Source organism: Parus major, chromosome 2 (assembly GCF_001522545.3).
Source record: "Parus major isolate Abel chromosome 2, Parus_major1.1, whole genome shotgun sequence".
Taxonomy (NCBI): domain Eukaryota; kingdom Metazoa; phylum Chordata; class Aves; order Passeriformes; family Paridae; genus Parus; species Parus major.
Genome location: NC_031769.1, coordinates 26,516,304 through 26,539,027, shown reverse-complemented (window position 1 = coordinate 26,539,027; position 22,724 = coordinate 26,516,304). Strand labels below are relative to the sequence as shown.

General features: G+C 34.7%; 1 protein-coding gene across 7 annotated transcripts in view; it reads right to left on the bottom strand.

The window, feature by feature from the left end:
* Nucleotides 1–22,724, bottom strand: part of PHF14 (PHD finger protein 14) — a 162,416-nt gene that overhangs the window by 114,886 nt on the left and 24,806 nt on the right. For all 7 annotated transcript variants that reach the window (XR_004495784.1, XR_004495786.1, XR_004495785.1 and 4 more), the window contains exons 5-13: nt 20,443–20,602; nt 14,891–15,002; nt 12,575–12,712; nt 10,556–10,702; nt 7,673–7,943; nt 6,999–7,105; nt 5,561–5,656; nt 3,938–4,041; nt 2,379–2,510 (exon numbers count right to left, since the gene is read on the bottom strand). Coding sequence is in view for 4 of the 7 variants with exons in the window: in XM_015618064.3 (XP_015473550.1) it covers nt 2,379–2,510; nt 3,938–4,041; nt 5,561–5,656; nt 6,999–7,105; nt 7,673–7,943; nt 10,556–10,702; nt 12,575–12,712; nt 14,891–15,002; nt 20,443–20,602 (1,267 nt within the window). In the remaining 3 variants the exon portion in view is untranslated. The remainder of the gene's footprint in view (nt 1–2,378; nt 2,511–3,937; nt 4,042–5,560; nt 5,657–6,998; nt 7,106–7,672; nt 7,944–10,555; nt 10,703–12,574; nt 12,713–14,890; nt 15,003–20,442; nt 20,603–22,724) is intronic.

The following is a 22,724-nucleotide window of genomic DNA, read 5'->3' as shown; positions in this document are numbered from 1 at the left end:
CTTACTATGATTTCACTAAGACTAAAACTGTTAACTCATCTTAAATGTTCGAAACACAGATAACAAAATATAATTTGTGCTTTCTTCAACAAATTAGCTTTTAGATACATAATATATTTCATTTTTTCTCTCACTTATTAACATATAATACTGGATTTAATGGAACTATTTCAAAACCCTTTTTGGTAAACTGTAATTTAAATTATTACATGCTGAGAATGAAATGGACAAAAAGTGTAACTACAAATTAGTCTATGTAGCATCACACACATAACCTGAATCATCTGACATCCGTAAACACAACATAAAAGATGAAGTTTACGGAATAAGCTCATGTTAAAGTACTCATTCTTTAAACATATATTGGTAAAGTACATGACTGTAATCATAAAAACTTTTGCAAAGGCTCAATTTATCTACTCTGAGTAAATTATTAGCAATGATAAAGGAACAGAAAGAAAAAAAAACCCAAGAAAAAATTTATAATTGTTTCTTGATTACAATTTAAAAAATAACTAAATTCAAGTGGTTTCTAACCACTCGAAGTCTTTCACCCTGCCTAGTCTTTCAAGGAATTTCCCACTACACCAATTTTCTTTTATTTTTTTGCTATGTTCCTAATACATCCTGTACAAATATCTGAAAAGTACATGCCCCCCATCCAAAAAAAAATGCACTTTTCTTCATATCTTAATCAAAAGATAAAAAATGTATTCAAAACAGCAGGGAAAGAAACCTGCTGAACTCATACTTGGATTAAGGGTCTTTTCTATATGCTCTCTGCTGATCCTGGAAAGCATACATAAAGGAATGTTCAATGATGAAAAGAATGCAATCAATGCAGCTCAATTTGTCTGCTATCATCTCACACTCCAGAATACGCCTGAGCTAATTAGAAGTAAAAGCCAAGTTTGTGATCTGAGATATAACTGAAGCATGAAAATCACAACAAAGCTAACTTACAGCTTTGAAATGAAAGAGCTTTACTACCTAACCTGACCTATCCTGCCTTTAACACCTACTGAGAATTAGTCTTACATCTTTTGGACTGATAGCTTTTAGTGAACCTTTTCAACTTTGTTAAAAAGTAGAACAAAAATCAAATCTCCTGTGTAAATGAAGAAGCAACCTAAAAATTGAAAAAAAACAAGCAAACAAACAACCAAAAAAAACCACCACAAAAAAACAAAACAAAAAAACAACCAAAAAAAAACCAATATAACCCAGCGCTTCCACGTAAAATAATTACTTGGCAAATTTGACCAAAGAGATCAAAAGTCTAACAGCACACTATATAAAATAATTAAATGGAAATTATGTTCAAGAAAGTATTAGTGATGTTGAAAACCTTTTTGAGATTTTAATATTTTACATGAAATCTCTAACAATTTACTAAGCAAATTTACTGAGGTAAAATCCATGTTTTAAGATATAAAAAAGAGAGGCCTCCAATTTCATGTACTGGCCATCTTCTTCTGCAAGCAATCTTCAAAACTAACCAAAAAGATGGCTGAACTAAATGTTTTATACAAGTTCTTTAATAAAAAAATTAGATATATATGAAGAAAATCAGTTTCACTGTATTTTTAGAAGTAATTTTTATACTATTCTCATTTGGTACCTTAACATTTAGACAACGTGATGAATGACTCCTCGAGATGCTGTGCTCTAATTTCTTGCCAGCTACAAACTGTTTCTGAATTCTAAAACATTTCAGAGCTGTTTAAACACACAGACTGCTAACACTACAGAGCAGAGCAAGCTAATTTTGTAACAGTTTGGAAATCAGAATCTCTGCCACCTTATCCATTGTACAACTTAGCTTTTGTTCTGCTCCACAAGCATGAAAGAGCTTTAATTCATGGAAATGTAACTGCAGTAAGTACAGTTATGAACATACTTCTGCCATTGTACATTTGAGTCACAAGGCAGCACTAAACCCAACCTTCCCACATTGTAATAAACAGAGCTACTACTTACAAGCTTATTTAAAAATATTACAAGTATTTGCCAAAAGATCTGAACAGAGAGTTGCTTATCTGAGTCCTAACATAAACAGAAAACCAACTTTTTCATTTCCCTAAAGTATTAGCCTATAATTTCCTACTGCTATTATACTGCAGCAATAACAATCACAGATGAATTCAAAACCCAAGAAAATTACAGCTATAACCTATTTTTACACAGAGGCTAATAATGAGAAAATCTTTATAACTTCTTTTTTTTTAACCTTGAAACATCACTGCTAATAACCTGAAAATAAAAAAACCTGTTCAAACTACATTAAAGCAATGTCTAATCCACTGAGAATTTGCAAGTCTGTTCACATTTACATCCTACTTTAAGGATACAGGACAACACATTAACTGTGTTCTTACCAATAACTGTTCTTGGTCTTTCTTGGCATCCTTGTAAGAGGTGGATCCAGGCAACCAAGATGATAATGGAGTTTACAAGTGTCACACAGTAGCAGTAGGTGTTGATCATGGTTCTTCTTGCAAATTCCACAACTTTTTGTGTACGTAGCAGAAAAGTATTATAATTACATATTCATCAAGAATAAATGATACACCCCAGTACATTCCCCAGTTTTAATACAAACATGTGGCAACTTCAATTTGAGCATATCATTTAAGTGTGTAATTACTTTTTGGAGTAATTATGGAGGAGATTTTTTTTTTAAGGCGTTTCTACCTTTGTACAGTAAAAGTGTAAAAGGTTCCTAATAAGAGTTAGCAAAAAAATGGCTTTCAATTAAATTTTTGAGGATTTCTAACGAGTTAATAATCACTCAATACTTCAACAAAATATACCAGCAGCAAGTGGAAAAAAATGTAACAAATGCTTAAACAGAAAATTATGCTGCTAGTACCAATCTTAATAACCAATCACACGCTTAGGCAGGCAACCACCTTGAAACAGGTCTATGCTGCTGCTATGCTGGGCAATATAATTCATCAAAAATTACACTTCCTTTCTATTATTATTTTAGTGGAATTGAAATTCTAGTTATTTTGAAAAGATAGGTGTTCACTGATTGCACTATAACATGGAAGGAACTGAGTGCACTTGAATGAAACAGAATTGGTGAAGCATGACTCTCAATTACTTGTGTACATTGAAATTGCCAAATCCTCGGCCCACTGCCACGTTTTCAAGATTTCTACCTCTTGCAGCACTAAAATTAACTTTTGCTTGTGTAAATCATCCTCTTCCCTTAGCCTTCTAGCTGGGCAAGACACTACTTGCTATGCCTGGATGCTCTCTAGACCATGTCACCCCTCAGCTGAGGGTGAGAAAAGAAGATCCTAGATGACATGCATGTATTTTGCACAGTCACAGCCTAGGATCCTAGTTTGTGTCCCACTATTAATAAAATTAAACACTTAATAAAAACCCAGTCAGTAGCTTCACAGCTTACGGAAGAGGGGAAAAGGTGGAACTATGACCAAGTGAATATATTTCATGGCCTTGGGAATTAATAAAAATAGAAGTAGAGAAATTTAGCATGAGCAACAAGTGAGAATTCCTATATGAGAAGTGTTTTGTGCATCCAGGAATCATGACTGAACTGCATCATCACTGTTCTCAAAATCATTCACTCACATGAATGCATTCAAAGAACAAAGTGACCAGTCAGTTTTCACATCAAAAAAGAAAAAAAAAAAGAACCCTTCTACTTCAGATTGAAGAAGTTAGCTTTGTCCTTAAGGCACTGCTGTCAAATTACCAGAAACACCCAAACTTTACTCATGTGTGTGGTAGGGTGAAGAACTGACCACTATTCAACTTACCCTTCAAAAATAAGTAAAATGTATAGAGAACTTTAAAGCACATTTTTAATTAAAAACTGAAGCCAACAATTTTCTCAGAACACTTTTTTGAAACTATAAGTTACTAGATACTGTATCTATTCTGTCAAAATTTAATTACTTGCCTATAAAGTACTGCCGGAAGTGTAGATGCCTTTTGTGTTCCTCCTTCCTTTTTACTTGGTTTCCTCTCCTTAGGAGCCCGTAAAATTGCTGGGATGTTCAGTTTCTATTGGATTTGAAGAAATGCAGTACACGTGAGTCTCGACACTTTTAAAAAATATTTCTGTAATCTCAATGCATGAAGAACAAGACATATAATGAGCAGAAAATTGCTTAGCTAACTATTTTACAGACTACACATTTATCCCAGTATGATTCTGTAACATAAAGTAATCTTACAGTAATTTTTTCAATTCAATAAGAAAAATACAGAAAGACTAGCTTTCAGAATTTTTCTTCAAGCTTCCAATATATGGATGGACAGGGATGTATTTCTCCAGGAGGGTGAAACAAGCAAAGGCAGATACACACAAGTGACAGAATACTGAGGCAGTTTATTTTCCCCAGCATCACAGCTACACTAGTGCTCGACAGGTTAATTAGAAAAATTATCTTATTGGACCAAGCCCTTCACAAAGCAGACGAGACTCTCGTTGGGTTTCTACTATCTGCAGTATGCTGGCTTCTCAGACAGCAACCATCTATCAAAGTCATTTCCCAGCAGCCCCATGGGTCTGCATCTGTTCAACCAACTGGAAAAAAATGTCATGCAAGCTGTGTAAATGAATTCTACTCAGCTTTTCTCCTTTTATCAAATTGAGTAACATTTGCATCGGAAATATATTTGCGAATACTTACTCAAAGGAAGGAAAAATAATCTTGGTTTAAAACATACGTTATGCAAGAATTCTTCTTTGCAAGTAGGGGAGGTAGGCAGACAAATGGAACTAATAAAAGGTTGCCTATCTTAGGAACTACTACTGCATAAAGAAAGTGTAAGGTTCTTTTTTGAACAGCAACACAAGCAGTAACAAATGGCATGCCAAAATTGCGAATAATTGTGTGTCTGCATTTCCACAGTGAACAGTTTCTTCAATCTCAAATCCTAACTGGAAATCATTGCAATCTCCCCCTCAAATCCAAAATGTCCATTGAGATTTAATACCTCTTACATAAAACATATATGAAAACACTGCAAAAATCTTCTCTTTTTTCCTGTATCGACAGGAACAACGCTAATTGCTTACAAGAAGTAACCCAAATCTTCTGTTGTCCGAGATATTTATATTCATCTGACCAAAATATTCTCCTCTGTCTAGTTACACACCATTATGTACATACTGCATTTAAAATTATTTTTATCTCATAAAAGCCATAAAGAGTTAACTTATCATTTGAAGCCTACAGTAACTAAAGACAAATGGATACAAAAACAGTAGGATTAACTCATGCTTCATGCTAAGGTTCATCAGAAATGACATGTCAATCCCTTATACCAAATGAAAGAATTTTGCAAACAAGCACACTATTAAAACAACAAAATTAGGCGACATGTTCCCAGTAGGTGGTTTGCAGAAGTCTAGGAACTTCAATCAGGAAACATGATCCCCTGAGTAAAGTCTGGGTCTGATCAAATTAGATAAATTTATTCAGCCATAGAAGTAGCAGACAGAAACAAAAAGGCCTATTCTTGGAAAACCTTTTCTGCTGTTTTCTTCTGTAAAGGGGGGCAAGGACCAACCAACCTGTCCAATGATTCTACCCAGCAGAGCCCAAATGCCTTGCCCTTCATTTCGCAGTTTTCCATTCATATTTTGTAGCTCTTCTAAGGACTCACACAGCTGAAAAGTTAAAGGAAAAAAAAATAGGCAACAGGAATGAAAATACATTTAGAATTATTAAATAAAATTTACTCAACCTCTTACCAAGGGTGCATTAATTTAGTGTGGGGTTAGAAAAACAATGAAACTTATATCAATACAGCTGAGATTAGTACAACCATTCAGTAATTTAACAGAAGTGAAACAAAAAACCTAGAGCAACCATTTTTTTTGTAAAGACCTGAAGTATTTCAGCATGGAAATAAAGTTTCATAAAGTCAAATGGAAAGGAAAACTAATATACAGCAACATATCTTTTGTGTGCTGTACACACTACTTACACAGCAAGATTATAACAAGTGAACATATAAATGAATTAAAACTCTCTTTTGCCGCTCTCACAGAAAAGGAAAATTTAAAATTAAAGGCCACAAGGAAAAAAAAAGAGTTTTTTTTCTTCTGCAAGTAACTCTTAGGTTGTGTACTTTGAGAGGTAACTATTAATTTGGTTAAAAGCCTTAGGCACAACTTCCTTTCCCTTTATCGTGTCTGGGCAGTCCACAAGGATCTGCTGCTACATTTTCCATATGTTCTCACTTAAAGCACACACCAAACAGTTTAGGAATTAATAGCAACACAATATTTTGTCGTCATTAACTATCACTTAATGGACTGCTGAATTCAGCAAGAATTGCACCATGCCATCTGTCATAAAAGGTACAGTATATCTATTTTTCAAAATAACAGAATATTAAAATGAATATTTATTTAGTAAAAATGCAAAAAGCTCTTTTTTAACTATAATGATAAGTTATTAAAAAAATTACATTAGCAAAATTTTGGGGGAGCAAAGCCATGATTTATGGACATCAAATTTGTTATACGCTAAAAAGCATGCAGAGGACACTGTGGAGGTGTCTGAATACTGATTATTTCTGTCTGAAAAATTAGTCAAGTCATTAAACCTAAGCCCAACTGGAGTTCTAGTTGACATAAATAAATAAATAACACCCTTGAGTATTGTAGATTGCCAGTTATCAAGTTGAGCTCCAGGCAGAGAATCCTGCAGGTTCAAACAGGACCATGTGCAATTTGTTACTGGAGCTCTCAGTAGGGTCAGTTAAAGAACTTGTGTGCAGTCAACACATCACATTTTAGAAATTGATATTACTTGTATGGGAGAAGACAGACTACTGAATATTTTTAAAAGAAGAAATATGCTTTTAAATATTACTTTTAAAAGATCAATAGTTTGCATCTTTCATTTTCATCTGAATATTTTTCCATGGAAAGAAAAATTCTATCGAAGTTAATAGCATCAACGCTAAAACGTTACAAGCGTGTATCAGCCCTTTTTCTTTACCTTATTATACTCCACATGAAGCTTTTCTTGCTCATTTTCTAACTTATCCTTGATATTCTTCTGTTCAGCCATGTTCTCCTGGATTTGAATCATGCGCATATTTCTCTCTGTTTAAAAGAAAACTGCATTATTTCCCACTCTTGAAGATACATTTTCAAGTTTTTTGCACTATAAAAAAAGTGAAGCTATCTAAAGTAAAAAAACTGTAACAATACAAAGACACAAAACTATGCTCTATAGCTTTAATACAGAGACTGAGTAGAATGAGAAGTCATAACATTTGTATTTTGTTGCATAAATATTGTAATTGTTTAAATGATGAACTTTGATCAGGACCTAGCAAACACTCAAAAAGCCATGCTATTCCACACAGAAATGGAGGATAATTTAGGGAAGAAATATTATACCAAGTTACCTACTCGCTTCTTAATGACAGTTCAATCTGTTTATATTAGAAAGATTTTATTCTTTTCTAAAGTGTCTTTAAAAAAATAACTATCTGTGTAAACAGACTCCAAGCAATAATATACCTGACCTTAAATGAAGTCATAATCCACATTTATCTACTATAAACAATTAAATACAACCAAAACAAAAAAGCCAATGAAATAGCATAGCACAATGCAGCAAAGTGGTACCTTTCATGGAGAAAAATAAGCCATTTTCTCCCTTACCAAGGTAATAATTCACAAAGTCAGCAGTGAGAGCTGGTTGTTTATGTTTTCTTCTTCCATCAACACTGGAACTCGTATCTGAAGTGTCCACTGGAAAAATGTCTGTGCTAATTCCCATCAACTCGGCTTTGCGCATGAGCTTCCGTATGGCTGAAGCGCTGCTCGTGAGCGGCCGGGGCAGCTTCTCCCTGGGAACCCAGGCCTGGGGCCTGGTGGTGCGTGCCAGCTCCGCCTTGGCACGATACTGCTGGAGCCTGGCATTGATTCGAGCCTGCAACGGAGGATTCCACAATCAAAAACATCAAGGAACGATTCAAAATTAGCTCGCAGTTATAATTTGGAACATATCCGCGTTTGATTTCCATTTTAAAAGCTGCACAATCTAATCAGTGCCATTTTCACTCCAGAACCTCACAACTCAAGAAACAGATGTTGATCCAGAATTCCATTTTACTTCAGTGCACACACAAATGACATTATCCTTTCACTAGGTTTTGGAGCTATGCACACATTTCTTGATGAGATTTCCCCATTCATGAAAGCAACAGATGACTTCTGGCTTTGAGACAAGCCCTTCTAATAATGAAAATTTGATGGGACTCTGAAAACTCAGTACTGGTCGAAGCTTTGGTCGACCTACCACATATGCATTTAGATACACATTAAATTGGTATTTCTGTTAGCAACAAAAGTTGATGAAGAGCATTTTTACCATATTTGACATACTTTTGTAGGAACTCCTTTCTCAATGCCACTTCTCTTTATAAATGTTAAACTTGCTGATTATAATTTGTCAAAAACACAACCCAAACAGAAGTGAAGCAGACAAGAGAAGCTCACAATATATATTGTTGATGACATCTGTATATTTGTGACCATCTGGGAGATCCACCCCAGAAGATCAAGCTTTTACTGACAGCTGGAAAACACTGTCTTGAGGGAACTCTGTGAAGTGGCAATTCTGGCAGAAACTGACATCAACATACAAACCTTCAGAGGCAAAACTCCAGCTGACTATCAGTTAGAAGCTGTTTACTTGCCTGCACAAAGAAGAAACTAAACTAATGTGACTGCCCCACCATATGGTGTAAGATACTCCTGAGACAAAAGCAAAAGGTGTGCATATACATGCACACTATGGTTAAGGAACATCTCTGATTTCAAACAGAATCACTGTAGGTAGTATTGCATACAGTTTTAACATATTACCTTACTAGGTCTTGAACATTAATGACCAAGAAACAAAGCAAATTCAGCTTACAGGCCAGCTCTGACCTCAATGGCTGTTTTCTTGGACCCACAGCAGCAGGCAACAGGTCCACCTACAGCCACTGCTGCACCATACCAAAGCCACCAACAGTAAAAACATGTGGTTGTACAAAATGGATGCAAGTTATCATATTTGTATTAAGATGCCTATGACACTATGTCAAGTAACTCCACTTGCAGTTTTCAGCAGTCATTCCTTCAGTTTCCAAAAATTTAATCTAAATAATTTAAATTAGAAACTGCAGGTTCTAGGTTTGGGGAAAAGAGGAGAGAGAAAGGGAAATGCTGGGAAATGCTGGGAATTTATCAGCATTATCAGCACTGCATAATACATGCCTGAAAACAGAGCTAATAAGCCCTGCTGGATCCAAACTGATATTGCACAACCAGCACTTACCATTATATTGGGCAGTATTCATATTATTGTAATGTCTCCACCACACAGGTGCATTTCACATAACTGAGAGCTGAGTATATTCAGCAAGAATTATGAAACCAGTTTTATATCAAACTACATGAAGCTTAATATCCCAAAAAATATTTTATTCAAAATTCTTCTATGGTATGAGTTTGCTCATGCTCATTCTCAACAGCATAGGTCATTCTAAATTAATATTCTCCTATTTAAAGATCTCTGAAGAACTGGAAAGACAAGATTCTTTTAAATAAAAAGTTTGATAATATGAAACAATATTTTCTTATCATTACACTACAATTCTCACTTAGGAAAAAAAAAGCAAATAGTCCTCTCCCATAAATTATTTCCAAATTATTTCCATTATTTGCAACATCTGCTACTTTCTACAAAGAAATTAGGCAGGTTTTGTTTAGGTAACAAGCAACTTGTGTTTCTGCACAAGTGTGATTTTTCCATGGAATGCAGTTCAGTCTAAGCAGTGAAGCAAACTATGCTAGAAAATCCTCAGAATCAGAAAAAAAAAAAGACACACATTGAAACATGAAAGTATGCAGACTCCCTCAGAGGAACTGAAACCTTTGTATCAACAGGACATTTATCAGTTGAGCTTCTGCAGTAACTAACTGTTTTAAATGGATCTGTCACTAGACAGGGATATAGACTTGCCTAAGGCTTTCAGACAACTCCCACACAGTAGCATAGAGTCACTTCTTTGCATAAATTATTTTTTTTCCCCTAGGAAATCTTTACTATGAAAACACCTAGCACACAGAATTTCACTTAGACCTACAAAATTTGAAATCTAGATAGAAATAGAAATACGCCTAATTTTTTGTGACTTTTTTCTTCAGAATCTTGAAGAAAATGTGAACTAAAATCTATGAATTACAATGAAAAAGTAATTACCAACTTTTTACCTCAAAACCAAAGTAATATTTTTCAATTCACACAAGCACAGATATTTGATATTTATTGAATATATCTATATAATATATATGAGATATAAATATATATATAAAGAGAATTGTCCTTAGAGACCAAACCTATAAATAGTTCAGTGCGCTGTTAAATGACAATGCACTATCAATATATTCTACATTTCATCCTCTACTATAATAACGTTTTTACTTTCTCTTAATTTGTCTTGTTTAACATGGATGATTAATACACAGGCATTTGTGTCACAAATACAATACCTGAGCTTCTGGTGAAAGCTGTTTTTCTCTTTCCTGCAAGGACATTTTACAGTAAGATTGTAAAGCCAAGTAGTTCTTCCGCTTCCATTTTCTGTCTAACCTGTCTGCATGCTGTTTACAATAAGCAAAAAAAGGGTCAGCTATATCCTGTTTCAGAAAAAAACAAAGGGGAAGGAACAAAAATAAAGTGAGACAAAGTAGGGCCAAAGGGCTCTGAACAGCACAAACATTCTGGCAATCAGTTCACATGTTCGAATGGGCATGTTTTCAAAATCAAGTAAGAAGTATGTTTCTAAATCAATTTTGTCATGTTGATGTAATTTACAATACAAGGTGTTTTTCCATTGTTTTCATTGCATAATCCATAAACATTTTTAAACGCATTAAGGATTTAACTCTCTACTAGTCAATCTCAGTAGTGTATTTACATTCCCAATAAAAAAATCCCAGCAAAATAAATCCCTAAGTACAAATCCTTTTGACATATAACATGTATTAATTTCCTGTTGATTAACTGTGCCTTTTAAATTAAATCCTACCTAATAATTCTGAATACTATCAACGGCAATATATTTGGTTTCTCCAACCATTTTGGTGGCTGTACCCTCCCATGATTTATCATCTCTAGGAGGACTTTTTTTCCCATTTTTCATTCCACCATATCTGCACACTGTCATGGCTAGGTTTATAGAAACTTTTAGTACCCGCAAACCTTGCAAGCAGACTACCAATATCTGTGCCATGAGGAGACATGGTTTGAGAAATACATTTCGTTGCCTTTGCATTTTCAAAAGTGTATCAACAACATCATAAATTTATAGACTAAGAAAAACTTAAAGCAGTCTTCCTCCATCAAGTAATACAAACATTAATAAATTACCTGCCTATCAAATTTCCCTTTATTCCACTCATAAAACATAAACTAATAAAATTTACTCTGACTTTCCTTATAAGCACATTTTATTTTAATTTAGATTTTCACAGTACGAGACAGCTTACTTCAGAAATTAGCTGTGCCCTAAAATGAGATTGTGTGAGACCCTGATTAAAAATTTGACTGAAGAAAACATGTAACAAAATTTTAAGGTGGAAAGGTCAGCAGATACGTATGTCCAGAGGGAATTCACATAGGGCATTTAAAGACTCAACCTTACACATAATCTAAGGACAACAACAATGAGACAATCTGTTATCTTCCTATTTATTGGTCCAACAGAAGTATTTTGTGATTCCTTTATGAATCCCTTGTTGGTCCATTGTTTTCAGAAACAAAAGTGTCAAGATCAACAGTGAAAGTAATCCTAGTTTTTGTGTTACCTGTGCTACTTCCTAAGGCAAAAAGCTAAACTGTGAAGCTATGAACGTGACTGGCTTAATCCAAATGATATGTATCAGGATGAAACTGGACAACCTAAAAGTACTTATACCATAAAAATTAATTGGGAACTAGTAATTTCAAATCTGAATTGCTATAGATCATATTAAAAGGGAAAAACAGTTAAGATATTAAGAAGTTATCAGGAGGTTATAAATACTTGCTTTTCATTCTGATTCCGAAGATTAACGTTACCACAAGGAAAGTCATATCTATGTACCACAAATTGAAGTAAATACTGGAAAACATGCATGAAAAAGTGGCATCAGAAATGTCTTTAATTTCTCAAGTCTCCTATTTAGTATGAAACAGAGATTACTGTACTATACAAACAGCTAGATAAGTATGTCACCCTATGTGAAGTTCAGGAAATAGAGATAGAATTCCTGTCTGTATTGACTGACACTCTATTAAGCCAACTTCTACGTTAACTTTTTCTACCCTTTTTTCCAGTCAGTTTCAAAAGATGCTCAGTTGGACAGTTTGGTGAAGGGCTCTACCTGTACAGCTCCTTTACCCAGCCTAGTCCTTGTTATCTACCTAAAAAAACTTTGTTCAGGACCTGTGAACAAAAAAGCTACCATTTCAGGTCATCTCCATAAGCTTTCAATAGAGGTCTTTTATTCTATCCTTTCCATAGCTACCTCTTCCGCTGCTGCTTCTGAGAGGAGGCCTTCCTTCTGAGCACAGGTCACATGGAAATAAGCTCTGCACATCCCAGCATCACAACTAATGCATACACCAGTTCTGGCAAAACGAGGATCTTCACAAAAGCTGCACTCCTTTATAAAGAAGAATGGAAAATGTTGCAGTAAATATTTCAGGTGCATTTTGCCTAATATTTGATAATTTATGTCATATATATAAAAACCAAACTGGTAGGTTACTCCTGTGTGGTACAGAAACCAAGTATGTTCCCAACGGCTGACATTACTTAAAGCTTCCTGCTTTCTCAACTCACACTATTAATTTCATTTTCAACAATGGTAAAGTGCTTAAACAATCTAAACAGCATTTTGGATGGATTTTTATATGAACCTCCAAGTACTGCATTTCCCTTCAGTGAAAAAACTAAATACCATCCAAGCAATTCAAGCACAATTAGTAGTGTAAGTATGGCATAAAAAAAAAAAACACTCCTCAGCAAACGTTCAACAAATTTAGAGGACAAACAAAAAAGAGCAGTGCTCTGAATGACTGAAAACCATAGATAATTATGTACATGTCTTTCGATAAGCAATGACTGAGGAGTAAACATGACAGTGCAGAAGCAAATACTCAAAAGTCATAAACATCAGTAAGGAAGGTCACAATTAGCTTAGTTAAGGAACTAGGGCTTCAGATATGTACATTCTAGGCACAGTCACTTGCAAAACAACAAACTGACAACTCCTTATACGACCTGGAAAAAAACAATTAACTTATTTTTCAGTCAGATCAACTCCTCAGTCTGTTTCACCACAATTTCAAACCAAATTCCTGTGCCAGCAATCTAGAGCAATGAGCACATAAGCAGGAAATGGGAACACGCGCTGCTTAAACAGTTCTGCTATCCACTTCATAAAGGTGACCTAAAATTATAAATTTCCTAGACTCCTACTTGCTTAAATAGAGAGCAAAGCTGTCTAACACCTAGAGAAAATATCTCCATCCAGAAAGTTAAACGACAGAATGGAATGGTAAGGAAAACTCAGTGACTGAAGAATCTCAAGACATCACATATGCTACACTAGAAGGGCACCCTTTAGCTGTGTAGCTGCATCACCTAACAGGTAAGAAATTAAATGAAAAAACCTATTGCGTTAAGCTAGTTTTGCAAGGGGGAATGTGCAAAATAAACTGTAACTTCCACACTTCATACAGCAAACAGCATTTACAGCTTTGCAACTGTATGAGTCTTTTTCACCTGTACAGTTCACTTTCACCTTACTCACAGCAAGAAAAGATGCCCAAATTCTTTACCCTACTCCTATACATCACTCATGTTTTTTAAAAAAAGAGCATGATTCATTTCAACAACAGTTTGTAGGGTCTGGTGTGCTTGCTCCAATCTTTTTATACAAACATTTCTAAACAAGGCTAAATCCCTCAGCAGGCCCAGGCTCCTGATACAGGTATGCTGTACATGGGCAATCCAAAGTGTTTTAATTTGTTTTATATATTTATTGTATGCATTTTTAAAACTGCACATATTTTTATTTAGTATTCAATTTAACAAATTGACATTAAAGAAAACAGAAGTGACTCAGCAGAAATGATGCTTTAGAGCTGCAGACTTAGAACCAACCACCTTCCCTCACAGCCTGACAGACATGGCTTCTCCACACTGTCTCCATTTGTAAATACTAACAATATTTACCAAACTAATGAGTGCTGTCCTCTGCCCACTGCAATGGTTTCCTGTAAGGTTTGTTCATGATTACTTTTCATCAGGACTGAAAACAATTACATCCAAAACCCTTTTAACTCTAGAACTATTTTTCAGTTCAAGTTGAGGGTCCTGTGCTCCTGTGGATTTTTGTAAACATTGTTTTGGAACAGCCCTTACATCCAAACTCAAAAGTAATTCTTACTAATGTACATCTGCCCCTCTTTTAATCAAATTAACCTCCCATTTCTCATCTTATAAATCATTCTTGCTTTCCATTCACATTTTGTCAATCTGCCACTGACTTCGAAAGAAATTAGCACCTCTGTAAAAAATCAGGGAAATTGGGCAAAAACAGTGACAGAAATTATGGAGAACAGTGATAAGGGAATAGATAGAAAGATGGAGGGAAAAGCAGGTAGGTTGTAGGTATAACAACCATTAACAAATTTTATCTCATTTTTAGTCCTGAACCTCACTACAAAATTGCTATAAAAAAGAAAAATAAAGTTGGGAAGACGCATTTTATTCTATTACATGCAAAAATATAAAATACAGCTACTCCTTGCCACTACTTCTCTTCTAAACTTACCTTTGCACCATACTTGGAGTAATTCATTTCTGTTAGTGTTACTGGCCGCAGCTTGTCAATATCTCCAAATGCCACTCCTGGAACATAGAGGGCACAAACTATGTGGACCCACCTAAAACAGCGAACAAGATTAGGTTACTGTTATCAATATTTCGATCCTATATTATACTCACAGTTTTGAGATTTCAAAGTCCCTTGTATATGTTGCAGATGCTAGCTGAAAGACTTGAAGGAAAGTACATTAAAGGCAGGGGTGGAGCACCTGTTGGGAATTCAGGAGCTCAGACACTAAGCCATAGAGTAAGGTCCTTCAAAGGCACTGGGATTGCTTTGCCTGTCTGGATCAAGGACTGGGCTACCATCACCTTCATGTTCTGACGGCTCTCACAAGGGCTGCACACACTTTTCAAGGAATAGGAAAGGTGTTCAGAAGATTTTGATATTACTTACAAAGCTAAAGCAGACAGATATTTTCATGATGTGGTAGGGGGGTAGGAAGGGAAAGAACAAAATTATCCAGGTAGTCACAGCAACACTGAGCCCGAGCATATCGCTATGCAGCACTTACAACACAGCATCAGTCAGACTTTGCACTGTTAGTTACACCTATTAGTATCACCAAAACTATCTAGTTTTAACCAGTGCAGAGAGGACTTGCATTCAGGAACAAACACGTCTGGGTAATATAAAAGAAAGGCCTATCTGAAACTCAGATAAATAGACTGTTACTTAGTTGTTCCCTTCTTTACTGGCCATAAAATTACTAGAGTAAGAAGTCTAAATCTTCAGCCCTGAGGGGCAGAAAATGAATCTGGTCCCTAGTGTATAGTAATCAAATGCCACACAGTGGTAAAGGCTTCAACCTCAACACTGCTCTTGACAGGCATCCTCCTAACCTCCTGAAGCTCTCAGCTACTCAAAAACAGCCTTGCAGCAGAAGACAGATTTTTCTCCTCTTCTTCCTCTTTACATTGTTCTCATAATGAACTTACTAAAAGATCCAGCTCTCACTGTCACAAGCCATCAGTTACCGACAAACTCAAAACCTGTTCTGCATAGCATGCATGACTCAAATTAACTGAGATAAACTACTGCAAATAATCTTACTCTTTTATCAAAATTCAGGAAGTATTTGCTACTCCTTGCTAAGTCACCAGGTGGGAGAAAACCATGACAGAGGGCCAAGATTGCTGGTTTTTTGTTATTTTAAGATATTCAATAAAATGGCCTTTCAATTGCAGAGACTGTAGCTAACATTTTGAACCTATAAAGTCCCACATGATATATAATACAAGAAGAGACTTCAGACATAACTGAGCTGAAATATCCTGTTTGAGCCTCAGCAAGTGTGTTAATTCAGCACTTTACAATCTTCCCAGTCATTACTGTTTAACAGTAAATGTATCACTAGTGAAGACTAAAACTCTCTTCTGTTCTAATCAAATAATAGAATCTACTCCTTGTATTCAAGAAGACTCATGATGATGTGAGAAACACTTCTTCCCTTGTCTCTTTTCCCAGGGATTCAGTACAGACCTGTTATCACCTGCTTAAATCCAAATCCATACCGCTGTGCCCTTTTTTCCCATCTTCTACCACTGTTTAGCCTAACTCTTCTCCCTCCCTTTCCTTTGTAAATCAATTTAAAAAATTGTTTTAAAAAATTTAGTTACACCAGAGCAATAATATCCTGGGTTTAAGTGCACTTAAAACAGCTTCTGTTATTAACTAGCTGCTTAGAGATGAGAGAAATACTGAAGTTTATGGTTATACTATTCAGGAGCTCCATGTAGCCCTGGTTTCCCAAAGCAGCACACTTCTCATCAATGGTCCTTAAACCTACAATACTGGAATTTTTAACACTCAGATTAATCAGGTTTCATGTTATTTATGAATCATATATCCCAAAAGAAATTCCAAAAAAGCAAAATATGAAAGGTTCAGTAGCAAGCTCAAAAACTCATCTATATTTCAGTCTTTACAGAAAAAAAACAATGATCTTTCAATGCACAGAAGTGGTGGACAGACTATTTACTCACCATTTTCCCCCAAAACAGTCAAAGGTATTAACTGGATAACAGAAAAATCCCAGTAACAGTAAGAAAGTACTTAAAAGCCATTAAATTGCTTCACTCTGTAAGAAATTTTGTAAGAATTTTTCCAGTAAATCGAAGAAGCCACAACACTGACTGATCCATTATATCATGTCTGACAAGACTCTTCACTTCTATACTGAAAACAATTATTTATCCTATGGTTAAATCACTCAGGTTTGGGATGCTAAGTAGCAAATTCCTTTTAAAACATATAAACTTAAAACAATGAGAAAAAAATATATCCCAAATACACATTTTTATGTAAGAACTGAACTGTTTTGCACCACAAATTTTACTAGTGTTCTTCACAGCCTCAAAATCATTCGGCCACAGCACTGTAACTACAGGAAGATGCAAAGAAAATTTAAAGATGAGTTACAACCTTGTCTTTAAACAATGTGGTACATATATGATGGCTTGCTAGCTACCAGAGAACAAGATGAGATACTCAAGTGTTCTGCCAAACTTCTTGCTGCTCAGAAAGGGAGTAAACCTCATCCCTGGTTTTATTACAGAATAAACACTGCAGCATGACAGCACAACAATACAATGTTATATGGAAAAAGATTCTTCTCATTAGTATATGAGAAGTAAATCTGTCTGACTCCCCACAAAACCAGTGGAGGTACAACATATCCCTGCAGGGGAGCAGTGGAGTACTGGGTACCACCTCTGCTCTTCCATGCTGTATCCAAGAGTGGCATTAGCTTGGCCTAAATCACTACCATGCTTCTATGAAATGTTCCTCTATTAAACAAAGTATATGTATGTGCTTAAATGTATATTTTAGTAAAGATTATGGCTTATTAAAGTAAATACCTCATTGACATGAGCATATTGTACTTATTTTCAAAAGGAAATAAAAAAAAATTAAAAGCAAAATACGACACACAGAATGAGACCAGTAACCTTGAGATAAACAGACTTCTTGTTTGTAAATAAAAAATATCTGAATTCTCTAGGGCTTCTTTTCTATACTCTTCTTTTAATTTAAGGTGTGTAATACAGAACAAATCTTTATAAACAGAAGTTAAATATCTCCACAATTATTATTCTTAACAAAAACCCAAAGTTCTGGTTGGAGATTTTTGATAATAAATTTTAATACAGACTACTAAACATACTCTCTGAAGTTCAATATAAAGATACACATCTTCTACAAGCAGCTGCTTTCTCAATTTAATTTGCACAGTTTTTTCATGCTCCACTGGTGTATTTAATGCTGCTTCACTCTGTAGGAGTTTATCTATGATAAACCCAACAGCTGGCTGCTTGCTTCATACTGACCTTCTCGAAATGTTTCAGTACATGTCACCCAAGTATTGCAGTACTACAGATTTAAACTGCCATTTCTGTGTGATTGGCACACAAGTGCCTCATTTCTTTAACCAGCTATATGTGAACTCAGACCTGAATCTTTATTAAAAAACATACACAAGTCAGTCAAGTTCACAGCTGAAGCAGCTTCAGCTGCTTTTAATACCAGTTCTAAATATTTTCCTGCTCATTTATTTAGCTGCACATGTTTTAGAAGCTTGTAATTAAGACAAATTGGGTAATCAAAGAAGAATAATCTTCCTTGTTACTTTACCATCCATTTAGCTTGGAGCAATGATGACAGATGTTGATTAGGAAGGAAGAAAAACTCCATACTGAAACAAGGACAGAATTTATATTTTTGGATAATAGCATTTTGAGAAGTAAAATTTAATATACTTACATTTATACTTGTGAAACTGAGAAATTAATGTGAAAAAGCTTCTGCTGAGAAATTAAGCACCTCATTATTATAAAGATTCACCTTTCATGTAAAAGGAGAGAAATTATTCCAATTTGATTATGAATAAAAACTGACTAGGTTTGGTTTGTGTAATTTTCAGCACTAATATATATGAGAAATTTATTTTTAAAAGGTGGTAAGGGGATGAAGAACAATGGTGAGTTAAAGGAATCTGTTACTCAGTAATCTCTTCCTGCTAACACATCAAGAAAAGCACTGAACTGGATTACAGTTAACTGATTTCAATGGAAACATAATGGACGCTGCCCCAAGACCCTACCCCTAGTCTACAGTGTCCCCCTACCCTTGAGAATTCAAATTTATAAACACATAATAAAATAATAGCAGAGGAATTTTCACATATTAATAATGTGAACTAGTAAATAGCATTTTTTCCTACATATCCTCTTCATATGAGAGAATAAACTTATCCAGGATAGTAATATCACATTACCCAGCAAATAAAGATACAATAACAATAATAAAATATTGTGATAACACCTACTGTCAGCAAGGCAGGCACGTGCTTCTGCACAGACAACCAAAGAAAATACTTCCAGGTTAACTAAAAGCATACCACCACTTTACAAGACAAAATTTAAGCAATTATTAAAATGCTGACTATATTTTCTACTAGGATAATATGGAAAGTCATATAGATAGGGCTTAAATTGTTTGCAGAACACAGGAATAAAAAGGTTGAAATAAAATTTGCCAAGTGTTATCAAGTCCCACATTTCCTGTTACACAACTGACTTACAGTCTTTAAAAGTAATTTTCTTGCATATAGAAGCATTATTATTAATACAGAAAACAACTGGAAAAGCACAATTTGCTTAGTTATATAAAAGCTTTATAAGGAAGATACACATACACTCTTGAACCTACTACAACAAGAAACAAGGATCTGAACCCTAGAAGTTCTATAAAAGCACTACTACCTCCAAGGTTCAAAATTATTCACTATAAACCTTGACTCATTTGTTAACTTTTTTTTAAAAGCTTATGGAAAGCCCAGCACCTGAAAACTTTGCTTATTACCACAGACCTGCAATTTATACAACCATAAATTGTATGGGGAAAACCTTAATTTTCAAACTCTATTAATAATAAAAAAAAAAAAAGGACCAAACAAAACTATGAAACCATGCAGCAAAACCTCATGACATTAAACATAAATCACACGTCACTGATAATGCAGCTTTTGCCTCTAGTACAGATAATTAGTTATCATTAATAATATGTACATCTTAATAAGCAGATTAATTCCCATGATGTCTTCAATTCCTGTCACATTTGAACATAAATTCTCAAATTAGACCCGAATTCAATTCTAAAAAGAAGCAAAGAATATTCTCAAAAATCAAGAATAAAAACTTAAAAATTTTTTAATAATAATTAATATTATTAAATAATCATAATATACTAGGTCTATCTGAATACCTTTAGCACACCTTCAATATAATTTTGAAATGCTGCTTTCTCCCATCACTGCCTGGCATCACTGATCCAGTCCTTTGCTCTAATAAAATAAAAACATGCAGTTTTCTTCCCAGTTACATCCCACTTGAAAGTCAATAGACTTAAGCAGTCACTCTACAAGGTATAGGGAAAAAAACCTAACCTTTTCAAGATTAGATGACATCAAATTCAAATCATCACTTATTTATTCTTACCTGCCTGCATCAGTCTCCTTGAAGATCCCATCCTGGTTGGGACACAATTCACAGCTAGGTGTGACACCACATTTGCAGGCATCACAAAACCAAGGCTCTGTGGAATTTTCTGAAGCTGAACTCATGATAGAGTCACTCTCCCCATCAACACCATAGCAGCCTGCACACAGAACAAATGGAAGATCAATACAGGAAGAGAAAATTGTAGAAGTAGCCACTTGCCAGTTATGACTTCAGAGGGAAACATACACACATATTCATGGGAATGAATTGACAAATACTGAGCTACTCAAAGTTTACAACATTTTTGAAACTATTATGGTCAGTGCAAAATTTACATTGTAGAGCCAATTTAATTCTAGAAAGTCACCTGGTTTTCGTGATTGTATTAGATTACAACTGAAAAACAAGAAGAAAAGGTTTTTTTACTTTATTCTAGCCATACTTGGTGCTCTTTCAGAATATCCATTAGGAAGAAAAGTAAGAAAACAAAACTTGAAGTAACCAAAGATGAAAAAAACCTCAATGCATTTTTTTAGTAAAGAAATATATTTCAAGATAAAAGCAACAAGCTTTTCTCCCTGAAAATTAACATTTTTTGGAAGGAAGTGAAGAATGTTTGGGTTTTCTTCTAGAGGTTCATTATGTCAGTAAAATCCAGTCAACAAACATGCATTCCACTTTCCATTCAGCGTGCAAATCAGCTACAAAAGAATACACATGAAATAAAAAACACTATTTACCTACTTTATGAGTTGTAGTTCTGCCTTGAGAAGCCTTGTGCAACTTCAAAACCAAACTGAAGTTTGTGAAGCACAAACTGATAATTCTGAGACACCACACTGGTGACTGATGAAACATATACATATATGTATTTTAAGCATTCTCATTTGTACCTGGTTTTAAATTATGGCTAGGCTCTACCATTCATTCAGTTTCTCCATTCCTCTTCAGTACAACTAGGGTATCATTTATGATTGCTAAGGTGCCTATGTATGCTTTATTACCACAAATTTAGGAAAACTGTCTTTAAAGTGATTTGTTATTTAAATTTTGCACAAGAGCAGGAGTTGAATTAGTACTACTGCAAATGACAAAAAGAAAAATACTAAATCTCCACAAAACTGGTTTTTTTCATATCACACATTTTGAACATTTAGCTGCTATTCAATAAGAGAAAAAAAAATTAATTGTCAACACTTAAAACACAGTAAAGACTTTACTAAAAAATTAAATTTAGCTATTTATCAAATGCAGCAATCAAGTCAAAATTTGTGCTTTCAGAGCAGTAAAATTACTCAATTCTGCAATTAAATAGCAAGATGATTTTTTTCTTTGTTTCATTATCTGCTGGCTGTAATAAAATAGCAACAGTGCTCCAACTCCCCTTGTGACAGAAACAGAGGTCTGCATAATACACTGAAACTACATTCAGCAAATAAGCAACACTGCAGAAACTGCTTAAGAAACATAGCCTTCCATTACAGAATGAGCCTCATCAATAAGAACTAAAATAAGATGGCAGAGTGTTTATTTTCCTAATAAAAAGTGTCGTAGAATGAAAGTGCAAGTAATGTGCAGAAGTGTGTTCACAGACAAATTTCATTAGGGATATACAAGACCAAATATCTCATGCCTAGGGTCACTCCCTCTTCTTTATAATGTGGTATCAGCTTTAAGCAACATGCCACAATGAAATTTTTTTAACTCTAACAAAACACGATTTTGAATAGATGCCAGCAAATCTCCTTTTCAGCAATAACACTAATGTGCAAACACATAGCTCAGAGCTGATGAATCATTAACCTTTTAGTAATTCCTTCAGACTTCTAAACATACTAACATTTTCTTAAAAGTATTTACTAAAAATTTCTTACCATTACAAATGCAGTAATACTGTCCTCAATCCACATGGCAAAACAAAACCAGCTTCTTGCAAACACTGGTGTTTCTTCACCAATTGAAAGCAATTAGAGTTGCTTTTCTAGCCTAAGTGCCATCAGTCTACTAAAATCAGAATGATGACCTCCTCAAACTGTCTTACCTTCATTCTGAAATAGGTGCTTTATTATACTTATCAGTCATTTATACCTGATTGTTTTTTATCCTTCCTCCTAGAAAATGACATAAATGTGCTGCAATTATTTCCATACTTATCACGAGTGTTGGCATTAAACATTATTTCTATAACAATACAAATATATGTCCTTTTACAAAGGGGGGGGGGGGGAAGTCCATATTTTTGACCCCATTTTTTTGCCCCAATTTGTATATAAATCTTA